We start from the raw sequence: 23,208 nt of genomic DNA, 5'->3' as shown, positions 1-23,208 counted from the left end.
CTTGTTTTCAGTAAAAATATCTAAAAATTCTTAAATTAAGACGCTTTTTCTTGATGAGCAAAACGACCCAAGAAAATAAGTCTAGACCAAAAGACCAAAAATATCAAATTTAAGTGACTTTGTGCATAAAACAAGCAAAAAAATCTGCCAATGGGGTAAGCAAAAAAATCTTGAACCTTTTTCTTAAAAACTAAATTCAAGAAAAATTTGCTTGATTTTTTTGCTTGTTTTATGCACAAAATCACTTAAATTTGATATTTTGGGTCTAAAAACTACACTTAATTTCTTGGGTCGTTTTGCTCATCAAGAAAAAGTTTTCTTGAAAATAATTTTTTGCAGTGTAGAACATGTGGATACACTGAAATAAACACTGTTATGTATATAATGTTCTCAAATGTTATTTTTTCTAAAGTGCAGGAAACACTTTTAAAATCTCTATTACCACATTGCCTCTATACTGTGATAAATGAGCACATTGGAGCGGTACATCTATAATTAGTCGAGTCCTTTAAAATGCCTATATGTAATGCATTGTAGTCACAACCTTTAATGGGTTATTTGTTTTTTAACACTAAGGCCAAGTCCACACGTTCCTGGGTATTTTTAAAAACATCAAATTTTTATAAACTTTTTTCCCTCCTTAAAAAAAATCTCTGCGTCTACACGCAAAACCAACAGATGACGATATATCCCTAACCGTAAAGCCTTGGCACGAATAATGACTTCACAAGCCAAAAACTGTGGTTTCGCTAGATCCACAACAACGCTGCAGTTTATAAAATCTTCATCCTGGCAGGAGTTTTTATAAAAGTTTGTTTCAGTCACATGATACTGCGTTTGCGTGTGGACGGATTGCCGAATCACATAAAAAAGGTACCAGTGTATATTTGGACAGGGCCTAAATTTCACACACAAAAAAAGATTAATAGTAATGCTTTCGAAACAGGTCTCATGTTTTTTTGTCTTAAACAGGATTTTTGCCAAAAAAAATGTATGCCATATCAGCATTGTTAGAGATCAGATTCAGAACAAAGATCAAAACATACAAAGAGTTTTAAATGTTGTTAAATTAGTATTTGCTTCAGTTTTTAATTAATTGGGTAAGATAATATCTTATAGATTATCTAGTGGATAATAGTGGAATTACAGATTAATGTAAAAACTCATCAGGAAAGCATCATTGGCCAAGAATTTTTTTTCTCTTAATTGACTAGATAACTTGTCAATGGCTGGGAAAGAGTTAAAAAGCTTTAATATTGGAAAACTCACTCTTCACTGTAAAAAAATTGATGTTATTTACTGGTAACAGTTTGTTCAAAGTTAAATAAATTTTAAATATTAACAAGTCTTTATCTTTACAGAATATAACTATACAATAACAGCCTCATGCAAAGCATTCTGGGAACCAGAAATCATCATCAACCTTTTTCTGTTTTTTTTTTCTTCAGATTTTGTTTCCCAGAATGTTTTGCTTGATACTGTTTTTTTAGTTTTACTCTGTAAAGACAAAGACTTATAAATGTTAAAAGTTCATTTAACTTTGAACAAAATGTTGCCAGTAAATAACATAATTTAAATCTACGGTAAGTTACCGGCAACCCAGCTGCAATTTCTACTGATTTTTTTTACAGTGTTATAACATTGTGAATATGGCATTTTTTATTTTAATTTCCTTTATTTTCATTCATGGCATTAGGCCTGGTTTTACAGACAGGGCTTAACCCAGTACTATGTCTAAATTAGGATATTTATGTCTCTTTTATAAAAAAAAACACATTACTGGTGTGCATCTTGAGACACAACAATGACACATATTTTAAGATAGATCAAGGCAAGTTGTTTTGTATTTTTGTCTCGGACTAACCGGTTATCGGTCTGATAGCAAAATTAGGCCGATAAATCAAAGCCCATAAATGATGGATTATTTTGGTTTGTTGAACCACTTCACTTGCTCATTGCTGGCCATGTGGAGTTTTGATTGGTGCTTTCTGTGACATAGCACGAAGATGACACGTGTTGCGGGCTTAAGAAGAGTATGCTAGTCTAGCGCATTTACAAGATGTCCGCAGTCTGGGAGTTTTTCATTGTGAAATTTATCGGCCTATATATATCGGTTATCGGCCCCCAAATATAAAGAGTTATCGGTTATTGGTATCGGCCAAAATGTCCATATCGGTGCATCCCTAACCTCAACATAAATTAATGCATGCTGAAGAAAAGCTTCAAGTAAAAAAAGATGTTTTGAGCAGAATTCACAGTTATGTCAATGTGAATATGGTGAATATTAGTACAGTATGTCATCTTGTATTTGACTCATGTGTTGAAATGTGAAAGAACATCTGCTGTCTATATAATGTAATAGTTTTTATATTGTTGGACCTATGCAATTTATATAATTTAATAATTTGAATGATATTTGTCTGATATATTGTACTGTTTTTCTGCTTTGGGTCATCGCCATGTAAAATCCTGAAATCCTCCTATGCCCACATATTTTAATACGATCACAGTGTCAAACTAAAGAGTGATGCATTTATTGAATTGACCTGCGGTGAGATTTGTAGTCTCAGATGGGTGTAACATATTTAAATGTATTTGAATGTGTTTTGTTTGCTTTTTGTCTTGCCTGCTTCATACTGAATCTATGAATTCTCAATAACTCCAGTTACAATTTGACTGAAGAAACAGCGTGAAGGGACGTTGTTTCTGTTGTTTCCAGTGTGAACATGTGACACTTTTTGAGTTGAGAAGGATGTGCAATCGAGTTACACCTCACAACTTTATTTGCATTTCAGAACGTTTCTTTTTTAACACTTTGGCTGTAGGAAATTGGAGCTTGTTTGTGCGACAACATCTTAACACTTAAGAGTATGACGTGCTTGCCAACCCTCACAGAAAAGCCACATAAATCTCACATGTGTAAAAACGAGCGAAACTCGGTGTAAAACTATGGTTTTAAAAAGTTTTGTGTGTGTGTGTGTGAATGCTATGTAAGGGCCACATGTGAAACATGGTGACATATGTGACCACTGATTGGAAACTGATTGCAGGATTGTTTTCTCCTATGCAAAGCAAATAAAACAACACCAACCACACCACACACTTTCATTTTTTCCTCTGTATCTCATTTACTGCTGGTTATTTTTCTCCGGAAATCTCTTATTGTTGCAGTTTTTATACGACGCTTTGATTGTGTTAGTAAAGAACGGTCGGGTGCTTGCGTTTCAAGAGACTCCATCAGTGCTGGAGATGCAGGACGGGATACAAACACGCCGTCATGTTTGATTCTGTCATTGAGGTTATCTATATCCTTATGCCGGGGTCTTTGTGTTTTGTGTTTGTCAGTGAATTATGTCTTCTGTGCATTGTGCTCGGCTGTAATTTGCACTGAAGTGTTTTGCATTGAGACAGCCGGCTGTAAGCGTTTGAGGGTAATAATCAGAACGTGTCAGGGGAAAATATAAGACGATTCTGAGGCTGAGACCTCGCATTCCTCATTTCAGATCTGCAGACAATGTTAATGCTTGAAACACGTTCAATACAAGTGTGTGTCTGTATGTGTGTGTGAAGCTTATGAAACCTGGGAGAAACATTCAGGTCAAGTTTAAAAAAACAAAAAATTTTTACTTAATTGTTGTAATCATTTTTTTATTTTCATATAATATAAAAATAAAATAAAATAAATAATTTTATATTCAATAAATAACAATCTTATATTGAATAATATAATTTTATTATATTTCTGTATGTATATCATACAGATTTTTTTTACAGCAATTAAGTAATAAAAAATATTAGCGAAAATGTACAGCATACTACTACCACTACTACTACTACTACTACTACTACTACTATTACTATTACTATTACTACTATTGCTACTAAAACTTAAACTAAAACTACTACTACTACTACTACTACTACTACTACTACTACTACTACTACTACTACTACTACCACTACTACTACTACTGCTACTACTGCTACTATTACTACTACTACTGCTACTAAAACAACAACAACAACAACAACAACTACTACTACTCCTACTACCACTATTACTAAAACTACTTCTACTTCTACTTCTACTACTACTACTAAAACTTCTACTTCTACTACTACTAAAACTAAAACGAATATGAATATGAAAACTTCTACTAATACTAATACTTCTACTAATACAAATACAAAAACTACTACTAATACCACTACTAATACTACTACTACTACTACTACTACTACTACTATTACTATTACCACTACTGCTGCCACCACTACTACCTCCACTACTACTACTATTACTATTACTACTATTGCTACTAACACTTAAACTAAAACTACTACTGCTACTGCTACTGCTATTACTACTACTGCTATTACTACTACTGCTACTAACACTTATACTAAAACTACTACTACTACTACTGCTATTACTACTACTGCTATTACTACTACTACCACTACCACCACTACTACTATTACTATTACTATTACTACTATTACTATTACTACTATACTAAAACGTATACTTCTACTTCTACCACTACTACTAAAACTTCTACTTCTACTGCTACTACTAAAACTAGAACGAATATTAATATGAAAACTTCTACTAATACTAATACTTCTACTAATACAAATACTAATACTAATACCACTAATGCTACCACCACTACTACCTCCACTACTACTACTATTACTATTACTATTACTACTATTGCTACTAACACTTAAACTAAAACTACTACTACTACTACTACTACTACTACTACTACTACTACTACTACTACTACTACTACTACTACTACTACTGATATTACTACTACTGCTACTAAAAAAACAACAACTAGTACTCCTACTACTCCTACTACCACTATTACTAAAACTACTACTACTACTACTACTACTACTACTACTACTACTACTACTACTACTACTACTACTACTACTACTACTACTACTACTACTACTACTACTACTTCTACTACTACTAAAACGAATATGAATATGAAAACTTCTACTAATACTAATACTTCTACTAATACAAATACTAATGCTAAACCACTAATACTACCACCACTTCTACCTCCACTGCTACCAACACTGCTGTTATTACTACTACTGCTACTAAAACTACTACTACTACTACTACTACTACTACTACTACTACTACTCCTACTCCTACTCCACCTCCTACTACTACTCCTACTACCACTATTATTAAAACTTCTACTTCTACTTCTACTACTACTACTACTAAAACTAAAACAGATATGATTATGAAAACTTCTACTAATACTAATACAAATACCACTAATACTACCACCACTGCTACCTACTGCTGCTACTAAAACTAAAACTACTACAATTACTACTAAAACTACTACAATTACTACTACAATTACTACTACTACTACTTCTACATCTACTTTTACTTTTACTTTTACTTTTACTTTTACTACTACTAAAACTAAAACTAAAACTAAAACTAAAAAATAAAACTTCTACTAATACTAATACTTCTACTAATACTTCTACTAATATTAATACCACTAATACTACCACCACTACTACCACCACCACCACCACCACTATTACTTATAATAATAATAATAATGGCTAATAATTATAATAATAAAATAATAATAATAATAATAACCTATAATAATATTAATAATAATAATAATAATAATAATAATAATAACAACAACAGGTAATAATTATAATAATGAATAATAATAATTAAAAAAATAATAACAACAACAATAATAATAATAACATAATAATTTGTTTTTATAAATAAAAAGTTGTTATTATTATCATTGTTACTATTACTATTATTATTATTATTTTTATTATTATTATCATGTATAATAATAATAATAATAATAATAATACTAATAATAATGATGATAATAATAATAATCATAAGTGTGTGCACATGGTTTTAAATGTTTGTGTGTATAAATCTGTGTGTAAATATGCCTGTATGCATTTACAACGTGTTTGTCTATGGCTGTAGGTTTTGGAGTGTGTGTGTGTGTGTGTGTGTGTGTGTGTGTGTGTGTGTGTGTGTGTGTGTGTGTGTGTGTGTGTGTGTGTGTGTGTGTGTGTGTGTGTGCATACAGTATGAGTGTGCATGTGTTTTTTGTTAACAGGTATGTTGTTGAGAATTCAGGTGTTATCAAAAGGGATGCACACAGCTGTCAGTTCGATGCTCTCATACGCACACACTGATTTTTTTACATTTTAATGTTATCTTCCCACACAGCACACAGAGACGCTTCTAGATTTAATGACTCACCACAATTTAAAGAGCAGAAAGACGTTACTCGACGTTATTTGTATTCTAACATGGATTTGTGCCTCTTGTGTAATGCTCTCATCCGTCTTCAGCCTCCTCTCTTTATGCATTCATTTCTAATCCGTCCTCTCATTCTTAAATCCACGCTCGCTCGTCCTTCTGTCTTTATCTGTGATTATATGACTTCTGTTCAGTCTGCGAGTTGTAACTGCCGGTGATGAATAATTAAACGTTAAACAATTTTAACGTGTTTACCGCAGCATTTGCATCAACTGCGTCATGTCTGTTCGGTACCCTGATGCAAGCTGGTTGATTCTCCTTGACTAATCGTTATATGCATTGTAACATAACACACAACCACTCAAGAGACACGTGAGAACCAATAATTTTCTTACTTAGCATCAGTCATTTTAGATCTAGATTAGTTTATATTTTGTGATGTATCAGTCGCCAAATACACATAAAATATTAATTGTTTTCTCTTGCAAGCCTATAGTTTCGCTATAAAAGGCATAAATTAACCCATTCCTTCGCTAATGATGGATGGATTTCACTAAAAAATTTCGGTATTCAATATCATTACATGGCTAGGAAGAGCCAGTATTATTAATTAAAATTTGGCTATAGAAATATAGTCATATACATCTAGAATCCATCTTGTAAAATATGTACGAATTGCCATGAGATAGCGTTGGCTATGATGTGATATGTCTAGACTTCTAAAGGCTCCAAGATCCAGTACAGAACCAGCAACAGATCAAATACCGTGTTAAGTTAAACTAGTCATTTTGTGAAGAAAACAAAAGTAGGTTTTATGTTATATAGCTCGACCCAATTCGGCTGCCAAGCGGATGACACGGACTCGCGTAAAATCTTTCAACATAAAGGCGCGCGGCGGATAAGAGAGCGGCCGGGCACGCAAAGCTCCTGTCATACCGAATGTAAGCAGCGCTGTGTTTGTTTGTGTGGATGCTAAGCTGTTTTCCTTGTGGCTCTCTTGTTTAGATTTCCTTTGTAGTCGTCCTGAAGGTATTTTGTTATATATACAGCATCATAATTAAATGGCTCTGTGGTTTAAACTACACACACATGCACACGCTGGAACCATCGGCTTTCCATAATCATAAGGATTACATCTATATCTGCTCGCTCGCTCTTCTCATGCTAATGGGACACAAGCGCGGTACCTGCGAGATTTACATGGAGCATCAATCATTCAACACAAACAACACGCAAATGCTCGCGTCCCCGCGGGCCCAAATCTGCTTTCGATTTGCTTGTGCGTAAGGTTTGCACAGATAAAGAGATTGCGAGGATGCTCCGATGGGCCTTGTGTTTAGTCGACTGTCTGACGGAGCGAGGCTTTTTTTAGTTTGGATCGAGGGCAGCGGAGCAGAACGGCTTAAGGAAGACTCTCGAAAAGAAGAGAAAGACTGTAAACCAGTCTAGGTGGCCTCCAAGCTGGTCAAGGTGAATGGGTTTAGATGGGCTTTGTGCACATGTCATCTACGAGACACTTAGTTTCTGTCAGCACAGCGTTTGACCTGACAAGAGTCTCTGTGCGAGTAGTCGACTGGCAAAAAGAGTTGTCGTGTTTAATGAAAATGAGCATTTCTTCCTGTAACATACGACCCAAACGTGATCCTCTCAAAATCTAAGCTTGTTGTGCACACAGCCATCTGACACTTCTCAGAATAATGCAGTAAGTTGTGCATGTGCTTATGCTAACAGAAACCCTTTATGAAAAAGAACAATAGCCGTGTATAACACAAGAAAGGATTAAGAATTTATCGGCTTTCCGGCATTATCCGGAGGGAGGGACGGTCGGACACTCGATCCGGCCTACAGCCGGTTGTCGCAGCTTTTGCTTGGAATTCAATATAGCTTTTAACAAAAGTGACCTGTGTTACCCCGCAGGTGTGGCGTGCTTGAATTTTCCTGTTAATAAACCCATCAACTTCTCAATTATTCTTCAAACCTATGAGCTCTATTAATTCAATATACTGTGTGCTTTAAGAATACATGAATAATAATATCACATCAATCTTTTCCTGTAAGGATGTGTGATAGAGCTGACAAATCACAATATTTCTGAAATTTTAAATGATAATATATCAAAATCTAGTTAAGAATGAATGAAAGATGATATTTAAAGTCAGGAAAGACTTTACTTCCATGTTGTGACCTATTTCCGAGTAAAACGGAATATCACACAAGGGAAATAGGGGGTGTGGCTTGTGATTTCCACTGTGAAGTGATTGGATATAGAAAAGTAGACGCTTCAGTAAAGGAACTCGCAGCAAATAACAGTTGTGGGGGGGGGGGGGTTAAGCCATCTAGCTGACATCATCAGAGAATGATTGGCACAAAAGGGCGGAAGTACGTGATTTTGATTAAAGTTGATGAGGGCACATGAATAAATGAAAAAAGACTTTTTTATAATATTGTTTATAATAAACACTGAAATATTCCAATAAAAAATAAGAATTGTCAGTTTTTATTTCATGGGGACTTTTATGTGCACCAAATAAAATTAAAAAGTCGCACAGTGAACTAACATAAACAAACAGTTGTGTTAACAAAACTTTATGGTAACACTTTACATTAGGGTTGTATTTGTTAAAGGACAACTACACTTTCATAAAAAAATCCAACCAATTTACTCACTCCCATGTCATCCAAGATGTTTATGTCTTTCTTTGTTCAGTCGGGAAAAAAAGTTTTTTGAGGAAAACATTCCAAGATTTTTCTCCATATAGTGGACTTTACAGTTTACAGTTTCAATACAGCTTCAAAGGACTTTAAACGATCCCAAATGAGGCATAATGCTGCGTTCAGACCAGCCGCGGTAGATGCGTCAAGCGAGAGTGATTTCAATGTTCAGTCAATGAAGACGTGTTCATGCGCGTCTGAAGGTCTCTAGTTCAAATGAGCGTTGCCGCGGCAAACGTACGAGTTGAAAAATTCAAACTTTGCCAGAAAACGCGCCGTGTTAACCAATCAGGAACTTGCTCTAGTGGTGACGTGATTACAGAAAGCGAGCAGAGTCGCAGAAGCCCCTCCCATGACGCAAATTTCCGCTTGAATGTCTCGATGACTAGAATTTCACGCGCAAATGAAGCGAGTACACTCAAACTGTTCAAGTGGCAAACTAGACGCGGTAGACGAGATATTGATGCCTTAAACATGGCTGGTGTGAACCCACGGTAAGGGTCTACAACGTGTCTCAGACTTCACACAAGCTCCCAAACGAAAATTATTGGAAACCTAAACAAAAAAGCAAATGCAGTAAAAGACAAATATAATGCATGCACTGTAAAAGGGTCAAACAGACAGCTGCATCCTCCGGAGGTCGCATTACATTCGCAAGTCGTGAGCATATTACAACAATTTGCGATTAACTAAATAATTAGTAAACTTTATAATTGTTAATAGTCTCTAATAAGACAGTGATGAAGTAAATGCAGTTTAAGGGTCTTACCCCTTACCCCTTCACCTCGGTTTTGCGCGTTCATGTGAGGCGAAGTGGTGTCTCAATTCTCAGTTTGATCAAGGGCTAGGGCCAAGGCGTAAACGTTAACGTAAGAATTTCCCAGGAGAGCCGGCATCAAGACGCTTTATTGATGAACGTCGAACTGTTAAGGAGTCGCAAAAATGAAAGTAACGTTATTTTCTGCAGTTTAACTGAGATTGTATTATGACACACATGTTTTATGATACTTTTAATAAAATGTTCAAGCGGTTTTAATTGTAATGTTTTTGTTTTGAATCACTAGTTAAGGCGCTAGCTAGCAGCTTAGTTATGCGCTATTTGTGGAGCTCCGCTCAGGCAATCGATACCACAACCTGAGACAACGGCATCTTCATTGTTTGTCAACGCTTGTCTGTTTACGTAGCAGCCGGTTAGCGGCAAGGGAAGGTGACGCAAACGGTAATCGAGTGGTGTCTCATTTTTTAGACGAACGATCTGTCTTACCCCTTTCCCCTTTACTCGGTTTCGAGGGGCAAGAGGAAGACGAAGACAAAGGGGAAGGGGTAAGACAGAGAAATGAGATTGGCCCTAAAAATGCGATCTCCAATGGATGCAGTCTTTTATTTGAGAAACGGCCAGCACCTCCACAAGAAATCTCGCGAGACACGTTTAATCTCGCGACATCTCGTCGCACGAGATCTCGTCACACCCCTAATGAAAGTGGAATAATCCTTTAACATTAGTAAAAACTATTTTTGTTGCAATTAATTTTTGTTAATATTAGTTAATTATTCATGGTTGTTCATTGTGCATTTACTAATGTTAACAAAAATCTAAAATCCTTTATAATCTAATGAATGAAATGCTTTTAGTAAAGAGTCAAACAACAGAATATTCACAACATTTGAAGAAGATTTGTATATTGAGTATCTCTATTCTCGCTCTCGCTTCACACAAGATTTATTATTTGATATCTCTGCGCCTCTTCTTCTTGTTTTGTTGGTGCTGTAGAGAGCTGGGAAGGGCTTGGCAATTGACCCGTTGATGGATGAAACCCTAAAGTGTTGCCTTGAAGTCTCAGGATAAGCAAATAAGAAGCTTTAGTGCTAAACTAACACTAAACCCCAAACGTTTTTACATACCAGACCGATGGGAACACCACTTACTGCATTCCAAACAAGGAATAAGAAAAATGATGCCATCAATCATACGCTTGTTATTTTATGAGAGATTTCGCACAGGTAACTCTGCAGCGGTGCATGCTTCATTTATCCAGCATTTATCTTTGTCGTGTGCGCATTAATTAACTGTAGTACGTGGATATTTTACATAACGTGTTGAAACGTAAAGAATGGTCCTCCAGGTGTCTCCCAACTACAAAAGCGTTCCTGTGTGCGGAGAAACCACAGGTGCGCACCCGCCCAGATTACCTTTCACTCCACAGCCGCCCCATTCACTTCTGCAGCGACTTTAGATTTGTTGTTGTTCGTGTCTGCAGATGACACTTTATTTTTATTGCAAGTCATTTATTTTCTTTCATTGCCAGTCTCGAGGGTCTGAGTAAAGCTATTATTCATTTATATGTAGGCGGAGATAAATACAACTTCATTGTACGTGTCAGAAAAAAGTTATTAGATCTGTTGGAGAACAAAAGTAATCTACGCTTTAAGTGTGCGCGCCTTACCATACCTGACTTAAATTATTGATATTAACTTTGTGCGGTCTGCTTGATTCATTCGTAACAAAGTTTTCACTTAAGTATAAAGTTAATGTGGGAGCTGGAAATGAATTTACAACCTTACCTCGCAGCATCACGAGAATAATAAAGCATTCATATTTATGAGTTATTTACTAACTAGCTGTTTATTAATGATCCTCTGAATCACATCTGTCCTCACAGTCAGATTCAAGAACAATATGTTGATGATAAAGTAGGATTGTTTGGAGCATCATGGGGATGAGTAAATGATGACATCATTTTTGTATCGAGGTCCTGCTTTGAGAAAATGAAGCGTTTGAAAGCCTGTTGCTTCTAAGTGATGGAGAACGGGTTACAAAAAATACACAATATGGTAATTCATATTTATTTTTTATATAGATACAGTAAACACTCATCCAACTACAGCCCGTTTGCTCTCTTCATCCTTTCATCTTTAGCTCTCTCTCTTTCTCCATCTGTCTCTCTCTCATCTCCACAGGAAGCACACAGAGGACTTTATATTTATGGTCTTTGTTTTTTTAAATGGGTCAGATTGGCTGGTTTGATGTTGCGCAGAGAGGAGTTTACACAGCAGCCGTTAAATCGGCCTGTTAGCAGCTCGCAGAGACAAAAGAGATACGCGCACGCATGAAATCGTTTTTAATTTACGTGTCCGGATCATTTCTGTTCCTCATTATGAAAGTAAATACGGGGGCTTTGTGTTGTAATTGGTATTAATGCACGTCTCTGTAACAGCGGGGATGTGAGGAAGGGTAAAATACCAGCAGACTAGATGATGTTCCTCATAAATCCTACATCACTCGTGGACTTTAAATCTTCATCTTCTGCCCACCTACTGGAGCTTTACATTAGTGATAATAACAGGAGATATGTGATGAGTTGTGTAAGGAACAAATGACGACGGGCCATTGAATAAGTAATGCGGCACGATGCAAAGTGGAGTTACACTGCGGGTGTGCATTATTCTAGAAAAAAAGTCAATTATTCCTCTGTTTTTATTATCTGTACATTTAATCACATTATTTTATGCCATCGTAATCAATTAGCGGCTTTGTGTTAGATGCTGTATAAGGGGTGGTTCACATTTCGCATCTACAACCGCTTGGTTGGTTCTTGTCAAATGACCTGCGATTCGCTTGCGGCATTCTGAAAAGTTGAAATGCTTTTAACTGGATGTGGTGATGACGCGCCTGAAAAAAAATGTGCGTGTTGCACCACGTGCGCGTCGCTTCCATTATGAGCATGCATACCGCGGGCCTACATTTTTAATAACGAACTTGAGCACGCAAAAGACGCACTATGTGAACCGCCACTTATGCATTTGTCCACTTGTGTTGCCATAGTGTCTACAACCGGAAACTGAGGGTTGCGCAAGTATTAAGTAACTAAAAGTGTGATAATTACAAGGGACAGGGCATTATTAAAAACAACAATTTCCCTGGATTTACAAACTTTTACAAACTACATTAAATATATCACACTGCGCAAGTGGTTTTTGGATATTTTATTACAAAAATCATACATATCTTGGCCCTGTAAAGTCAATCTTAAAAATTGTTTCTAAACACATTAAAAATGTTAGAATTGTATAGCTGAAATACGCCCCAAAGACTGTAAACTGTGCAGTACTGAATTACTGAGTTGGATTGTTAAACAGTTTTTAACTATTTCTGAGTTCAGGATTTTTAAGCTGGCCTAAACGGTGGCTCGAAGACGCACTTAAACCATTGTGCATGGCCCCGCCCCAACACAATCGCAAGCATCCATTCAGGTTGTAGCGGTTGAGAAAGATGGCAGCTTTTCCGCAAGTGGGCGTGGCTTCAGCACTGACAGTGGACAGAGAAAATGAAAAATGAACAACTGTGAAGAAAATGCAGTGCTCACGACTAGCACGATTTTTTGGGGCCATATCGCCTAGCCCTACATATAATATATCAAATGAAATAAAAGACCCTCTGTTTTCAAACAAACAAAAATCATTTGTTCTCTTTTTATTACCTCTTCAATATGGGTAGGTTTCTTCATAAAAATCAAGTTTTGAGCAAAAAGCTGTGATAATTGCATTTTGTGTAAGGGACTTTAGTTAGAGATCAGATTCAGAATGATGATCAAAACATACACAGACTTTTACTGTTTTTGGATCAGTGGATGCTTTAGTGTTTTATAAGTTGTGTAAGAGCGCCACTCAGTGGATAAAAGCGGAAATATGGATTGCCGTAAAAACTCGTCATTGGGAAGCATTCTCTTAACTACTGACTAGATAACTCCTCAATGGCAGGAAAAAAAGGTTAATGGGAATTTATTGATTTTTTTTGGGTACATTATAAAACAAGTATTCTTGCTATTTCACATGTTTTCTGTGTAAGCGTCCGAGTGGGTTTGTGGGTTTTGTGCTTGGCTGATAAACTTTAGATGGGTATAATGAGTGTTTAAGTCTTTAGGTGTCTCACACTGTTTGTGTCTACTATACAATGAATCTCTTTCTCACTTTTTGTGTGGCACCTTTTAGGAAAGATCGTGTTGTTTGTTTGACCTCAGTTAAACCCTGCTTTGTCAAGAGCTACTAAAATCACAAAAAACCTTAAAGCTTTATGGGGCTGCACCTCTGTGTGTGTTTAGTTGACAACATTCCTTAAGTAATATGAGAGAGAGAGAGAGAGAGAGAGAGAGATAGAGAGAGAGAGAGAGAGAGAGAAAGAGGGGGGGCAACCACACAGGAAGAAAGAACAAATTACACTGAGCCTTTCCAGACCTTGATCTCTCTCTCTCTCTGACGTTTAAATAGATGCTGAAACATACAATGTAGACGGATTTACAACATTTAAACGTAGCATTATTACATTTTTACAGCTAAAAACCGTAAAACATTTACGCATCTTATATTCCATAAAAATTGCTGTATATTTCCCTTTAACCATTTTAGCGATAATGTTACCACCTTAACCCCACCCCAAACCTTACCCTAAACCCAAACCCTTTTTATACAAAATGTTTAAATGCTTAATGTATTCCTTTTATATTATGCAACGTAGCGGACAGATATGTTTAGGAACATTTTAGTAATAATAGTAACAATATAGCATTTAAAAGATATTTTAAGCCTATGCAAGGCTTAAAAGTAAAGAGAAGTATTAAAGTTATTTATCCAAGAGAATGTTGATTATTATTATTTTTTATTTCAAACGTACACCAACGGAAACGGAAATTACGCAAATATGTCACGTAGCACGCAAAGAGCCAATGAGCTTTTGATATCACTGCCGTAGAGCACTGTGTCGTAAAGCTTCTTGAGGCGTGATATTTGAATCCAAATGTATATAAGCCTATAACGAACGCGCGATCTGACTTTACGGTTGCTAATGAGAACTCGGATCAAGATCGCTGAATAAAGGGCTGAATTTGGATCTGTTCCTCACAATCATATGAATTTTAAAGATGTGTATTACAGCAAATGAATAAAAGAAACATATTTTGTGAATTTATGTTGTATTTTGATGTAATTATTGTTTAGTAGTAATGATAACGTATTGCATAGAAGACAGCATAAGAGAAAATGCATTTTTGTGTGTCTTGCAAACAAACTAAATATTTAAAAAAATCATTAAATAATTACATAAATGTTATTCATTTTAAGGTTTTAGTTGGTAATTCTCTGAATATCATAATCATTTCATTAGGTAAATGGGTAAATCAATAAGTCAGAAAATTTGACTGAAAAGGTCATTAATTTGAGTAAGAAATGCCAATGCCCGCGATTTTAATATTTATGAATAGGAATAACTTATGTACAAATTTGTGCGTCGGTAAAGCTGTAAATATGTAACTAATTTACGTATTAGTCCTGCCAAAACATCCATATTGTGTTTTAAACGCAAGTAAATGTACGTATGGTATGACCACACTGAAACGTAAAAAATCACACGTATTCTCATGAGATCACGTTGCTATCTCTATTGATGGTGAGATATAATGAAACCCACAGTTTGTCCTGAGGTTATGAATATTCTTTATTTACACGCATGTACCTGTCTCATATTCATACAGAAATTGTATTTTAATAGATGGGTAGGATTCCTCATTTAGCTCATAAATCACATTGTAGATGATATTCAGAAACACTTTAGCGGCTTACCTGCCATTTCATCATACAGAAATCTCTCATGACCTCAATGTTGCTTCATTTTAATTGCATATCCGTCTTCCTCGGCAATATGTGGGCACAATGCGAACAAACCGCTTCAACTTCGATTTACATTTAGCCGACGCTAACATGTTAACGCAAGTGCATTTCTAAATGAGCTGAGATGTAATGACATTCAGAATCATTGAATTGTTGTTCACGTTGTCAGAATCTCTCTGTTCCAACAGATGCGCACAATACAAACATTTAGCCTTGTGCACCTTTTTCAAAGATCACACATCTACATCAAAACATGCATATTTTAAACATTGCAAACTGAGGGCCTCCAGGAGGTTTCAGGGGGTTCTTGAGAAATTTTTTTTATTTAATGAGTTTATCTGTCATCACAGACTTCTGTAGGTCGATTCTCCTCACTGTTACTATTGTGAAAATGTGTTTTCAGAGTCATCTGCACACATTTCTGATCTGAAGCTATTTTGAAGCCTGTTGCGCTCACAAAGTGTTTGTTGCACAGACGAAAACATCGTTTCTTAGACGATGTCGTTGAACATCAATGGTATCAAAAAACGATAATACTATAGCGCTTTGATATATGCCAAGGCACTGACATTATCCGATTGTATGCGCTATGTGTGTGTTTTTACGAAAGCATATACAAGGTATTAATATTTGATCTCATTTCTGAATGTCCCTGAAGATATAACAATAGCTGATCACACACAGAGAAACATCTGCTTTATCTCTGAAGCTGTCAGAGTTTTCACCTTTTCTCCGTTAAAGATACTAAAGGTAAAAATTAAAGCGCTTTTCTTGTCTTCGGCTGTCACTCATATGACAAAACACAGAGAGACTCTTCAGATAGTGTCAACAGATCCGCAGGAGACCATCTGCCGACATGCACACGCACGCACACACATCCACGCACATAAGTACAAGTATAAAATCATTTACACAGATTATAAATACTATTTAAGTGATGCTTGAATTATTAAACATAATGTCAGTCTACATGTACCAATAATGTGTTGAACACTCTCTCTCTCTCTCTCTCTCTCCCTCTCTTTCTCTCTCTCATGGTCTCTCTCTCTCAGATATTGAAGCTGATATTGTGATGTCAGTCATGTAGGGTGTGAGTATATAGGATATGTGAAGTGTATCGAGTAATGATTTGTTCTCAGCAGGTGAGAGTTTGTCTCACCTACACCTTCACTAAACACAGATACACACAGAGCCAATTAAAATCCAGCACGGCAGACACATGACACATGTGGGCGTGTCCCGGTGGAGATAATTATTATATCTAATAACAAACGTCTGACAGCTTAGACCTCAGCACTTACTGTACAAAAACAACTTTACCTGAAAGACTTCTTTCATCATTTACTGGCCCTCATCCCATCGCAGATGTATATGAGTTCCTTTCATCATCTTACCACAAAGATTTTAATAAAAAATATGCTGTCACTGCTGATGCATACATAATAAAGTCCTCAATTTAAATTCAATTTATTAGAGTAATAAATGTCTTCTAAAGCAGAACGATAGGTGCAAGAATAAGATAATGTTGTAAGTGCTGTCAAACGTTGAATCACGATTGGCATACAAAATTAAAGTTTGTGTTTGCATAATATATGCGTGTGTACTGTGTAAGTATTATGTATTAGTGTAAAAAATTGTTATTATATATCAATTATTTTATTTTATATACAAGCAAACAAACAAACAAAAATATATATATATATTTGTTTGTTTGTTTGCTTGTATATAAAATAAAATAACATTCATTTGTTTGTTTGTTTATTTGTTTATTTATTTATCTATTTATTTATTGTTTCCTAATGAAACAGATATTATATTTATATACGAATATAAATAAATATATTAAATGTTTCCTAATGGAAAAAAAACATGAATATGTGTGTATTTATGCAGAGTAATCACACACAGGACACACACATAAATTATGCAAACAGACACTTTTATTTTGTAAGTGATTAATTGTGATTGATTGCTTGACAGCCCTAATTTTTTATTTAGTTATTTTTTAACATCTTAATATCAGCTGATGTGTCTGCATGTCAGTTTCTGCTTCATGTTGAGACCAGCAGGATCCAATGAAATATGATGTTATGGACATGCTGCCATATTTGATTTGGGATGTGTTTAATTACTAGTAATCTGATTTGTTTTTTAAACATCAAGTCATTTGGAACAACAAAGAAGAACTTGGTTGGGTTTACAACTTTATCAAATGATTTCAATCAAAATTTTGGACCTTTAGATCTCAGATGTTAGTGGGATGAAATGTCCCATATCTGAATTTGAAGTTTATTGTTTTCAGATAGGATTTTATTTGATTCATCTTTGATCCTATTTGGATTCATTTCATATCTATGATTTTGTATGATTTAATGGTAGATCTTTGCAGATCTTTACATACAAACACATAATGATCAGAAATAGTTTTAAATTAATATACAATGGTTCTTACGATTGTCATATTGATGCACATTATTATTTGAACAGCTACTTACGGTACATATCCAGCAAGCCAGTCTGGTATCAGTTTGTGCTGTTTGTGAGTGATCCCGGACCATCAACACATGAAATGAATTTTGAATTCTGTCATAGATGAAATATTTTTTGAAAGAGCGCAACGTGGGAATCATTGTGGCGTATATCATAATCCACCATAAATAAGTCAGCGAGAGAGCGGCCCAGATTCACACCGTGGGAACGTCTGATTTATTTGCCGTATATTTTGAAAATGAATGAAGGAATTGATTTTTCTCTGTAGTTTGGCATCAGTTTACTCTGCACTCATATGATTATGACTCTTTATAATTAATGATGCTGAATCTCAAAGCGACGGGAAGCTCTCGAGGGCGGCTGTGATGTCTTTATAGGAAATAATGTGTGAGCGTCAGTCAGAAGCGCTGAGTTGTGTTTGTGCGAGAGAGATGACATTTGAGTTTATTACTTTACCGCGTGTGCTTGTTTGTACTCCGTATGTAATTTATATTGTGTAAGTGTAAGTTATTTTTCCAAACTTCCCAAAGGAAGGAAGGTATTTACAGTAACCCACTTCTATGCATATTTTTACATTTTATTAACTTATTTTTAACATAGATCATGCAGAGTAAAAATGAAATGCAAACCTCTCGAGAGCATGTTTTGTATATGACCTACATGAAAAATACTGTAGTATACTTTAGGATTTACTACAGTAAATTGTAGTATATTAGATGTGGTGAAAGTCGCTATGTGTGAAAAATATGATAATGCAGGACTGTAAGTGGGGCGGGCTTTATCAGTGTGACATCACATTAACAAGAGAATCAAAACAGCATGTCTAATGTGACTGCTTTGATTTAATGGGGATAAAAAGGAGTGTGTTGTTGTGTCAACACACTTCCACACACATTTATGTCCAAACACCTTGTAAAAGTGGATTTTGCATAATGGGTATCCTTTAACTCTTTCCCCGCCAGCATTTTTTTTTAAGTTGCAACGAGCGACAGCATTTTTTATGATTTTCACAAAAGTTTAATGCCTTTTTTAAAAATATATAAACATACAATATATCAAATAAAAGAACAGACCCTCTGCTTTTAAACCAAAAATAAATGTTTTATCCTATCTTATATATAGGTCTTTTTTTTCAAAGATACAAAATTTGGAGCAAAAAACTGAGATAATTGCATTTTTGTGAAGGATTTTTGTTAGTGATCAGATTCAGAGCGATGATCAAAACATACACAGAGTTTTTACTGTTTTTAGATCAGTGGATGCTTCAGTGTTTTATAAGTTGTGTTAGAGCGCCACTTAGTGGATAATAGCGGAAATATGGATTGCTGTAAAAACTCATCATTGGCATTTCAGCGTTTTCTCTTAATTGACGAAATAACTCGTCAATGGTGGGGAAAGAGTTAATGTTGCACATAAATAAAGCACAAACAGCACAGGTTGGAAGATTTGTTTATTTATTTCATTTACATTTTATGCACTTTGGCGTCCAAAGCAAGTTAAAGTGCATTACAAGATTTGTATATCATTGTGTGTTTCCTTCAAACTCATGACCTTTTGCGCTGCTAACCAATTGCTATGAGCTATGCAGGATCACATCGCTAAATTTATAACATATAAGTAAATAAATAACATGTCTCTCTGTCTGTCTGTCTGTCTGTCTGCAGCGTTCAGTCGATCCCCTGTACCCATGGCCGTCGTTCGGCGGGAGTTGTCCTGTGAAAGTTACCCAATCGAGCTGCGCTGTCCGGGTACAGACGTCATCATGATCGAGAGCGCAAACTACGGCCGAACCGACGACAAGATCTGCGACGCAGACCCCGCCCAAATGGAGAACACGCGCTGTTATTTGCCTGATGCCTACAAGATCATGAGCCAAAGGTAAAAACGCGGCATATCATAATAAATGCATTCATAAAATATGATGACATTCAAAACATGTCCAGACTTTTGTGATTCGCGTTTTCTATTAGTGAATGCGATGTATTACTGTATTTTGTGTGCGCGAGGGTTTGCTTTCTTCCTATCGTCCACAGTTAAAGCGTTTGTTTGTGTTTCAGACCCGAGGCTCTGACGCAGTGTGTGTGTGTCTGTGTTAAATGAAGACGTTTTGTGTCATTTAGTAGCACATCTCACAGCACAATTACGACAGTGTAACTTCCCCCTGGAGCAGTCGGGGTTAAGCGCTCCGCTCAATGACACTGTGATGATAGGATCTCAGAAAGCCTCGGGTCTGTGAATCGGCCCTTCAGGGTTTCTAAACCGCACACTGTCTGTGTGATACATGGATGCAGATTTGGGGTTTTTAAAGCCCGAACGGTCGGATGCTCGTCTCCTCTCGGCAGAGGTTGAACGAGTCAGACGGTCCGGGATCGGATCTCAGTATGTCTGTAATTGATCCTGTGTGTATTCTCTCTTCGGCTGCTGAAATAAATCAAACCAGCTGCTCAGCAACACGGCGAGAATACAAACAAGAGCGGTGGCCGCAGAACAATGCCTTCCTTCTGCACCCCAAACATCTACACACACACACACACAGCTTTTATTATGGAGTCAAATGTGTGGTAGTGTTTCAGTGAAAGCGCCGCTATAGACAGTAAAGTTTTGACAGTTTTGACAGATTTGATTCGAATATCTGGTGCTGTGGGTTTCTGTATTAGCTGTGTAGTCCTCTGGGTTAGAGCTTTACTAGAACTAGTTGCAATATTTAGTAGATGACGCTAAAGGGTTAGTTCACCTCAGAATGAAAAGTTTGTTATTAATTACTCATTAATCTCATGTCGTTCAAGAGCTTCGTTCATCGTCAGATCATAAATGAAGATATGTTTCTGACCCCCGTAAGCCGCAATAAGATAGGGCTGGATGATATACCCAACATTTCTATTGCCGGTATACTTCTAAATTTCGATCAATATGGTATAAATGTTAAATAAGCTTTGGGATAAACTGCAAAGAATGCCCACAAAGAATGTCTGTACCTACAAACTTGTGAACAAATGAATTTGCCAAGTCTATAAATCCTCCTCCTATAAAATAATGTAATATATATATTTTTAAATGGTATAAAATAATTGATGTTCATCTTTAATTTGTATTGAGCCTTCATATAAAATGAAATGTAAACTCACTGTCAAATAAACATAAGACTTTAAGGCTCACTTTTATTAATAAGGTGCACCTGAACGTCAGTCAGTGATAAATCCTGTAATGCAGGGGTCTCAAACTAATGGATTTCTTCAGTCACAGTATTGACTTTTTTAATAGTTTTCATCAATTTGCTTTTATAGTAATATGTGGAAAATATTAATAAATAGCCTAAGTGAAATTGACCCTAAAACTTTTGAATGATAGTAGGCCATTTAATGTTACACAAGATGGACAAAAAATAATATTAAAGCTCTATTTGTTATTGGATAGCAAGCTATATAATTAATATTTTAGATACTAGCGTACAACATTATATATTAGGGGTGTAATGGTACATGTATTCGTACCGGACCATTTCGGTACAGGGCTTTCGGCACGGTGCACATGTGTGCCGAATGCAATCTTTTGTGTGCAGAACAATTTTCGTGTTTCCACACAAACGTATTAAAGGTGCAGTGTGTAATTTTTAGAAGGATCTTTGGCCAGAAATGCAAAATAATATACGAAACTATATTATCAGGGGTGTATAAAGACCTTTCATAATGAACTGTTATGTGTTTATTACCTTAGAAGGAGACCTTTTTATCTACATACACAGAGGGTCCCCTTACATGGAAGTCGCCATTTTGTGCTGCCATTTTTTCCTTAAAGGACAATTTTTTTTACTAAGTTGTCTCCGACGATGACATGTTTGTCCAGTGGCGGCAACCATAGCTTCTCTAGGTGTGTCAAAAGCGAGAGGTGAGCCGTGGACTAAGCCATTGGTTGCAATTCGCAACCTCACCACTAGATGGCGCTACAATTTACACACTGCACCTTTAAGTGGCGGAAGTCTCCGCGTTCAGCTCAAGTCTTCTGTCAAACATATAACATAATTCGGCCCACAGAAAGATTTTTATTTACTTAGTTGTATATTCGTTTGATTATCGATGTAAACGTTTGTGTGTCGAGTCGAAACGCACGTGTTTAACGCGTGTCAACGTGCTGTTTTGTTCTTTCAAAAGTGCGTGAGAGGTTGCGCGTCTTTCGTTGCTACGCAATCATGAGACACGTTTTCTGTGACACGCGAGAATAAGGAATGCGTGATCAGATTTTTCATCTGCACCTCACGTCAATCATATCATTGTCACAATGCGATCAGTTAGTCGGGACAGAGAAGAGCTGTAACCCGGGCTTACTCAGCTGTTACTCAGCTGCGGATGGGTTCGTTTGTAAAGTCAAAGCTTACATTGACGACACAAGCAAAGATTAGGAGAAACGTGCAAAAGATAAAAGATGGCTATGTATGCAACTCACTCATCTCAAAATGAGTGTATAATAAGTATATCATCATGTTGCTTGCTATGCAGTTACACATAGAGCAGTAATATTATTTTTATACAGAGATGGTATATAACCAATTCAATACTGTGACTTAAAAAAAACAGAAAAATTTTTTGGTGGCAAAAATGTAGGCTAATAGTTCACAAATGGATTCAGGAATTGAATTTGTTAGTTTAGTGCAAGGTTTTAGTAGAAAAGTTTAAGAGAAGGTTAAGAAAAGACTTACCTACTGTTATAAAATAATGTAAAAAAGAACTTTGCAGGAGTATTTTATTTATTATTCTTTTTTATTTTATATATATTTATTATATTTTAATAAAAAGCGTTTAAAAAAGTGTAAACAAATGGTTAAAAAATGTTTATAGTAATAAACAACCTGCAGTTTAATGTATGCATTTTCCCCCTTACTGTACTGAAAATGAACCAAACCGTGGCTTCAAAACCGAGGTACGCACCGAACCGTGATTTCTGCGTACCGTTACACCCCTATTATATACATATCATACTCATAACGAGGCAAGTAGCTTCATATGTACTTTTATCTTTTGCACGTTTCTCATCTTTTCTGGTAATTT

At 35.9% G+C, this 23,208-nt stretch overlaps 1 protein-coding gene across 20 annotated transcripts in view; it reads left to right on the top strand.

Annotated features, from left to right (window-relative positions):
* Positions 1 to 23,208, top strand: part of LOC129416326 (adhesion G protein-coupled receptor L3) — a 223,872-nt gene that overhangs the window by 72,751 nt on the left and 127,913 nt on the right. For all 20 annotated transcript variants that reach the window (XM_073858898.1, XM_073858900.1, XM_073858897.1 and 17 more), the window contains exon 3: positions 19,831 to 20,044. In XM_073858898.1, the coding sequence (XP_073714999.1) occupies positions 19,831 to 20,044 (214 nt within the window). The remainder of the gene's footprint in view (positions 1 to 19,830; positions 20,045 to 23,208) is intronic.

The sequence above is a fragment of the Misgurnus anguillicaudatus genome, chromosome 21 (assembly GCF_027580225.2).
Source record: "Misgurnus anguillicaudatus chromosome 21, ASM2758022v2, whole genome shotgun sequence".
In the NCBI taxonomy this organism is placed as follows: Eukaryota; Metazoa; Chordata; class Actinopteri; order Cypriniformes; family Cobitidae; genus Misgurnus; species Misgurnus anguillicaudatus.
Note: the sequence above shows the minus strand (reverse complement) of the source record. Positions and strands in the feature narration are given on the sequence as shown.